Source organism: Brassica oleracea, chromosome C6, assembly GCF_000695525.1.
Source record: "Brassica oleracea var. oleracea cultivar TO1000 chromosome C6, BOL, whole genome shotgun sequence".
Lineage (NCBI taxonomy): Eukaryota > Viridiplantae > Streptophyta > Magnoliopsida > Brassicales > Brassicaceae > Brassica > Brassica oleracea.
The window spans coordinates 20611069-20619390 of NC_027753.1; the positions used below are offsets into that span (position 1 = coordinate 20611069).

General features: G+C 36.9%; 1 protein-coding gene across 1 annotated transcript; it reads right to left on the reverse strand.

Annotated features, from left to right (window-relative positions):
* Positions 1–4986: 4986 nt before the first annotated feature.
* On the reverse strand, positions 4987–5541 carry LOC106298856 (sigma factor binding protein 1, chloroplastic-like). The gene has a single exon (XM_013734990.1). It carries the CDS (start codon positions 5482–5484, stop codon positions 5023–5025), a length of 462 nt encoding a protein of 153 aa, XP_013590444.1. The 5' UTR covers positions 5485–5541; the 3' UTR covers positions 4987–5022.
* Between the last annotated feature and the right edge of the window lie 2781 nt (positions 5542–8322).

The following is an 8322-nucleotide window of genomic DNA, read 5'->3' on the forward strand; positions in this document are numbered from 1 at the left end:
GAACATCGATACGACATCAATCCATGCATTCTCGTCAAACCTTCGAATGCTATCTCCCGAAGACCGTTGCAAGCTCAGTCCATGTTTTCCGCTATTCAAATTCATCGATCAAACTTCGCGGATTAGATACCGTTTATCAAAAAGAATTCATAGTAAACGTGTCGAGTCAGAAGACGGTCCAAAGGGATCTAAAACACGACTCGAGGCCCATCTACGATTTCTTAACCAAAAGCCCGTAAACCACAGCACGGTTTACGGTTGGTCCACAAGGAAGGATAAATGTCAAGTTTCCGCGGATAAATATGGAAGTTTTGAAGATAATTGGAAGATCGGGAAAAATGGAATATCTCCATTTTTATGCTATGACGGCTTAAGGGCAGAAGAGTAAAAGCGTAAACCGACCTTGGAGCTAGTAAAAAGAGTCCTAGGCGAGGAGCATGGTAGAGCACTTTTCAGAGTAAACTTAGCACTTAGAGCAATTTAGGCAATTTTCCGTTTTTGTTATTTCGAGATGCGACTCAATTAGGTTTAGCCGTCTTAGGGTTGCTAGAACTAGGAATCTCGCCGACAGCTCTCGAGCCCAGGCTTATACCTTGTTGTAAACGCTCATACGCAGATTCGGAATAAGATCTACTTTGCTCTCTTTTTCGATTTCTTATTCTTATCGTTGTTATTCTCGTGTTCTGATTGCTTGACGTGTGGTAATTAGCAGATATCCGGGTCCTCTGGGAAATTAGGGTTTTCCTAGTTTCCTTATTTAAACGGAAATCGACAGTGCGAATTTCGGTTCCCACAGAGAGCATCCGGTCTAACCTTGAGAAAGATGTGAATCCAATGAATGGATTCGCACACCATGGTGTGGTGAAAGAAGATTACTTGAGAATTATGTTCAAACAAATGAGGAGCATAATCGGAGTTCAAGAAATTGATCCCCCTAATTCAAGTTGGAATTAAGGGGGTGAATGTTGGATAATTCCAAGTGTGTGGAAACTTAACATATTATTAGATGTTTAATATGTTAAGATAAACACAATAAGGAAACCTAGAAATAGGAAAATGAAGTTTCTATTTAGGTTAGGTTTGTGTTTTTCATATCCCACATGTTAAAGGAAATTGACTTTCATATAAATATAGGTCTAATGGAGAAGTGTTCTATATGATCTAAGAGAAACATATTGAGAACTTTAGTTTTGAGTAGTTTCTAAAGCTAATAAGAAAATTTATTCTTATAACTCTTTGTGTTTCTAAGAGATCTGAATTGAGCAATTGTTGGAATTGTGTGAGCCCATGTCCAACTCTATATTATGTGATTAGTACGATATTGTCCACTTTGGGCCTATTTGGCTGGCCCGCATGGATTTACTTTTGGGTTCATTCCCAAAAGGCTTCGTACTAATTAGAGTTGGACATCTCTTTATATATTAGACACTCTTAGTCTAATTCTCCAATGTGGGACTTGGATTGACATCTCTCATTCTCCCCCTCAAGACAAGGACCACACACCTTGTGTCCTTTTTCCTCTAGCGAATCATCTCGGTGCCTTATCGCATTTTCGATATTCGACACCCTTAGTCGCAAGGTTACTTTGAGTTGCTTTGAGGATGCTCTTCCACAACTGAACTTCCAGATTTTGGTCTTCCCACAATTCCAGGATCTTCTGACTAATCTCTGCTGAACCTCCCTTTCCACCTTGAAGGGTCTCATTCCTATTCGAAGGGTATTTTGGTCTTCTTGCAGATTTCTCGTCAACCGCTCTGATACCAATTGTTGGAATTGTGAAATCCCCATGTCCAACTCTATATTATCTGATTAGTACGATATTGTCCACTTTGGGCCTAATTGGCTGCCTCGCATGGATTTACTTTTGGGCTCATTCCCAAAAGACTTCGTACTAATTAGAGTTGAACATCTCTTTATATATTAAACACTCATTGTCTAAACTTCCAATGTGAGACTTAGATTGCCATTTTTCACAGCTTGTAGAGATTTTTCATGTGTCTTGGTAAAGAACTTTGTAGTTCATCCACGAACAGCTCCTTGATGTCCTTTAATTCTTTAATGGCACATACGACATAGTATGTGAACCTTTAAACTAGAGTTCTCGGGTTTTTCTACAATCTTATCATCCGTTTTGTGTGCACCCGTCAGTATCACATGCCTCTCTGATCGTGGAACTCCAACTTCGATGCTCCCACCATTCCTTTGATCGTAAAAGGTTTTCTATGAGCATTGTCCATCTCCGTCGAATTTTGAAATACTCAACAACGACTCCTTATCACTCATTTTCACATTTTTCCTCGACCACTTGTAGAATAAGGAACCAAGAATGACTGAATGAACCGGGGCGTCTAGCTCTGGTGGTAAAGGACTCACAGCTGTGAGTACTGCCACCTGGGTTCGATTCCCGGCCACTGCGGATTTCACATTCGGACCGCAGCGACACAGATTAGTCCCTTGGGCCTAGGAAGCCGTTGGGGAAACTGTGTATAATCAAAAAAAAAAGAATGACTGAATGCTTTTGTTTTTTCTTGTTAGTCGTAGAAAGCAATACATAATTTTTACATAGAGCTAAGATAACAATTACTCCTAAAAGCTAGCTAACGACTCAAAGTCACTTTCTCTAACAGAGGAAGACTCATTGGCCCAAGCCAATGAAGTCTATGCTTCTAGCTGTTTTATTATGTATTAAGAAATTTTGGCCAAAATTTTTATAAAACATTGGCTTAGTCTAATGGTGTAAGCTCATGAAACTGGTCTTAGGTGCACATTTTCTTGTTTTTTTTAAAGGAAAAAGTGGCCACTTTTCTCTTATTGCTTCTAACCTCCTAAACGTAGGATCGGTTCTAGGAAAATTTATTCAAAAATAGAAATAGCAAACAACTTGAACTAAAACTTGAACTAACTAGCTAAAGACTCTATCACCTTTTAGTCTTCAAAACATTAGAAAATTAGATTAAAAGAAATTAAAATAATCTACAAAGAAAATATTTTATGTAAAAAATCCATAAATCGTGTGTGGCTAAGTATAAAATTGTGACAAGGAGAATATTCCTGTAATGATTTTCGTGGCTCTTATAAAAAGATTACACATGTAACTGAAGCATATCTAAATACTTAAATACAAAAAGTCGTCTAGAAAATTTTTATAAAGATAATACGGAAGCTAAATGATGTGAATCCCTAAACTATACTCACTAACCTTACGAAGACTAATTGATTTGGTCTTTGTTATATGCATCCCAACACATAAAGTCAATAAAAATGGTTGGAATTCACATGTGAGAAAAGAGGAGCCATGAGCTTCCAAATATGCCTTTTGGTACTCAATCATCATTAAAAAAAAACCATTATTTTCTGTCTACCGCTCATGTCTCCCATGATGTCTGTAGAATGTAGCAAAGCTTCAAAAGATAAAGTTATTTTTTTTCTTTTGGACAACATCTTATTTTATTAAATTGTAAACGGGGACTACAAAAATCAATCAACCAACGTGGTGGAATAACAAAAACAGAAGATAGAGAATTCGATTCATAACTTTTCTTCAAATATCTGCAAATGATCATAAATGGGTTTTCGTTGTATTAACTTTGGTTTGGGTCATTAACCAACCAAAGCCTTTTTGTTTGACGGAATTAGCCCTAGCCCTAATATATGTAAGGTTTCTTTAAGCTGCAACCGATAAAGTAAGTTATCAAAAATTGTGTGCCTAGGTCGTAGGTCTAGACATTCAGATAACCGGTTCGGATCCGGGTTGGATTTTTGGATTTCAGATATTTTAGAACTAGAAAAAATGGCACCGATTGAATAATTTAAAATTCCGGTTCGGATACGCTTCAGGTATCTGTCGGATCCGGTTACATCTGAAGTAATCAAAAAATTAACGGATCCGATTAATATTTTTAAATTATATATATATATATATATATAAACTTTAAAATACATACGTAAACACCATATGATGTGTTGGTGTAGTGTCACGCGATGTGGTAGGTGCAATATGATGTTCATGGTTCGATGAGCTAGTGATGCAAATTAAATTTTAAGCTTAATTTTTTTCTTACACACACATAGCAAAGATCCCACATCGGTTAAGTGTAAAGAGGAGGAGGGTTGAAGAGTTGTATAAATACTCACCAGCCAGGATGAGTCCTTACTTGCTATTGGGCTTTAAACATAAGCCCATAATTTGCCTAATAGTCTAATTTTATGTGGGATTAGGTGGATAAAATCGGTCTAAATTATTAAGGTTATCTTAACTAAGGTTTAACTCGGATCTCTCATATACCCGTATGGATCTCGGATATAACCTGTATCCAATCCGGTATCCGACCAAATATTAATTTTTATCCAATAGGGTATTTTTCTATATCCGAATGCTATCTAAAACCAGATTTTCTGGATAATTACCGGTTTGGATCTTCAGATCCGGGAAATATACCCAAGCCTACTAGGTCATATTACATTCGACGTTATATGATCGTGCAATAAGCTCCTAACATTTTCCTAAACACTATTTAGTGTTCTATCATAGGTTGCCAACTTGTAGATGGAAATATAATTCAGATCAGGAATTTGAAATGTAATTCACTTTTTGGTTGGAATGGATTTTAGGTGGTTAATGTTGATAAATCTTGAAATTTTAGAAGGATAGCTGATACACAGTGAAAACAAGCGCAACAAAACTATTGAAAGTTGTAAACCTAAATGGAGTATTTTGTTATTCTTTCATATCATTAGAATCACTGTTTTCCCTGAAACAAAAATATTTGGAAATAAATTGATATTTTTCTAATTCATACACTTCGAAGTTGTGATGAAAGACAACAAACATATCAAAAGAAACTAATAAAAATATAACTGATCGAAAGATCCATTCAAAAACTTTTCACAAAATGAGTTAAATCATATAGGTCGTTACATAAACCCTAGTAGTTAATATATGCAACTCTGTTGAATTTCATATACCTATTTCATAATTTATATATATATACTTGATGAAACCCCTGAGAACTCCGAAGATTTTTACACAGAATCGATTCTTCTAAAGTCATTAACATTGTAAAAGCCATTAGAGAACAACCCGGAGAAACCTGCCGACATATAAAGCAAAAACATATCTTCCCCATCCAACGGCTCATAGTAGTCAGTCACCTGATCATCGAACGGCTCCTGCTGAAGAACACGTAAGTCAAGATTCTCCGGCGGCGGCAGAGAAGGGCTGTGGTCGGATACAGCGGAGGGGGGAAACACGGGCTCCAGTTGAAGATCGACGGCGTCTTGGCCGGTGAGTTCTTGTACGAGCTCTCTGAATTTGGAAGCACAAGTTTTGACTCTCATGGGATTTGATATGTAACGCACTTTGATGTGTTTGTTGGTTGAACTCGTCTTCTTCTTTTGCTTTAGTGGTTTTCTTGAAACCGGAGATGGGTTTCTCTGATCTAAGCTTGTGGTGGTGAGAAACGTTGATGAGGATGATGACTCCATGTTGTTGAGAGAATCCAGATGAGTTTCTGTCTTTGGTTTATATCTTTTAGTTAATCTCTTAGCTTCATATATATATATAATAACATTTTTATTTTATTTTTTCACTTATCAAAAAAAAACATTTTTCGTTTTTTTTCCTTTTTCTTTTTGGAAGGAGGCTGGAAATAATGAGAAAGTGAAATGAATGGGAGAAAGGAACCAAAGAATTGAATGACGGCGCGTAGCTCACTTGCATTCTGGTAGGTTAAATGACTCGAAATATCTTCACTTGGGAATTGAATCGTGTATCACAGGCGCTTGAATGGTCGCGTGGTGAGACGAGAAAGGAGGCGGCTCGGGAGCTATCAAAGTTCCTCCACGTAAATATCGATTCCAAATAAAAGATGACGTCTTTTCTGACATCACAGCATATCATACGAGATGACGTCATGCGACCAGTCATTGAACGGAACTTTGACAATTGTTGGTTAAAAGCGCCGCGTACGTGATTGGAGCAAAAATCATTTTTGTACAGATTCGTTTGCTGTTTAATAATCAAACAGATTCGAGAACACAAGACGAGACACCACTAGTTTTCCTCAGAACGCTACCTCCTCTATATCATAATACAAATTACTTTAGTTAAAAGTTAAAACACACAAAAATTAAAAATGTTATTACTCTTATTGGTTACACAATATTCGGTAAAAATATATAATTGCATAAGATGAAAATAACTTATAATTTAAATTGATTCAAATGATGGAAGCGTCTCTTCTTCACCTTGAACTCCATCGTCTGCAAATAAAAATAATTGAAGTTAGTTAAAGATATAAAACATAAAACTTCAAAATATATGATAATGTGAACAAATTACCATTTTCATAAGCTTCATATCCTTTTAGCCAATTCCTAATGCATATCAGAGATTGCACATTCTTTGGAAATAGACGGTTCCTATATTTATTAAGAACTCTCAATCCAATACTAAAAGAAGACTCTGAAGCCACTATTTTTATAGGTATACTAAGCAAATCACAAGCCATTGCAGCCAAATCACCATACTAATGAGTATTGTCTTTCCTCAATTGGAGAATGTCCCAGCTCTGTAAATTATTAATGTCCAAAGCTGGTTCATCAAGATAAGCTTCTAGAGTTGTCTTTCCACTTTCAACGCCACTGAATTTGCGAAATGTAAAGAAATCCTATGAAGGATTTGAGAAAAAAATTAAGAAACACTTGGGAAAATAAAAGAAGTAAGAAATGGTTTTATTATAAAAAAAACATAATGTAAAAAACTCAAGAAACGCTCACATCGTAGTTCTGAAACGTTCTGATTGATCCTTCAGCACAAACGTTTTGTGGAACCGTCTCATGTGGCTTTGTAGAAGGTGAACTAGTCTTGGATTTTTTGTCGTAAGACTCAAACAGAATACTGACTTATGGCCCAAGTTCCTCAACTTTGCATCATGTGTACTCATGTCAAGCTTTCTTAAATAAAATTCGACAAATGGAAGCTTAAAACGTGGATCAAAGACTACTACTATTGCAAAAACACCACTAACTTCATCCCAATACATATCAAACTTCTCTTTCATTGGTGGCATCATATCTTTTACAATCTCATATTCGCTTTCCCCATTCATTTGAAGCCAATCATGGATCTTCCAAACCTGATAGAAATACAAGTTCGAGGTCGGGTAATTAGAACCAGACATCAAACGTGTGATCTCAGCAAAAGGCCCCAAAAACAATATATATCTTCTCAGATTGTTCAAAAGTCTCCAATTTAACAAATGCTTTACGGTACTTGATGTCTCTTTCAAGCATATAGTAAGTTGAATTCCATCTTGTTTGCACATCAAGTATCAGACCCGCTTTAACTTTTAAACTCGCAGCAACCGCACATTTTTTTAACAATACTTCATGCGTTTCCGATGCTGTTACATACTTAACATTCTCTCTTATTTTGTGCAAATTAAGAGCCTCCAATAACCTTCAAATCATCTTGTGCTATGAGGTTAAGTATGTGAGCTGCACATCTGGATGGAGAACTCTCCTCCACACAACAAGTAATCCCTCAACATCAGCTGTGATTCCGACGATATCTTGGATCGAGTCATTATCTAATATAATCTAGAACATTTCTCTTTCAATTCCCCACTCTTTAAGCGATTCAAGGAGCTGCATTACAACATTCATACATGTATGTGGTGGTGATAGAGCATAAAACATCAGGATCTTGCTATTCAACTTTCGATTCCAATCAATGTAATGTGATGTCACTCACATGTATCATTCACGTTTCAATGATGTCCACAAATCAGACGTAAAGGAGACTCGTCCATGAAGACTCGCTAATTTTCTATTTAGTGTCTCTCTATCGCTTTCATGCAATCGATACACATCTGTTTTCGCCGTGTTTCGACAAATAAATTTGACATCAGCATTCAAATAGTCCCAAGTGTCTCTCACTTTTTCATAATCCATGTAAGAGTATGGTAGATCATGTTGGATTATTGTTTTAGCTACCAGCTGGCTAAACACAGTATGATCATACTTGCGAGATTGTAATTTCCCCACGGCATTGAAGACGTGGTGTTCAAGCTAATAGGCTTCAGTGACAAGCTTTCCTCTTATGAGAACGCAACCGATGTGTCGCTTCATCAGGCGTTCTACACAAACAGAGGAGGTTATTCTGCTCGCGGTCATGGTGGTTACAGAGGAAGCATGCGAGGACGCGGAGGTTACTCAACTCAAGGTCGGGGTTTTCATCAACAAATCAGTCAAGGCTCAGGACGAGGTGCAGCTTCAGCTGATGATAGACCCACGTGCCAAATCTGCAACAAATACGGTCAT

What these genes read in the sequence shown, in the direction of transcription:
- LOC106298856 (XM_013734990.1), bottom strand. Translation starts at nt 5,484, where the DNA reads ATGGAGTCATCATCCTCATCAACGTTTCTCACCACCACAAGCTTAGAT.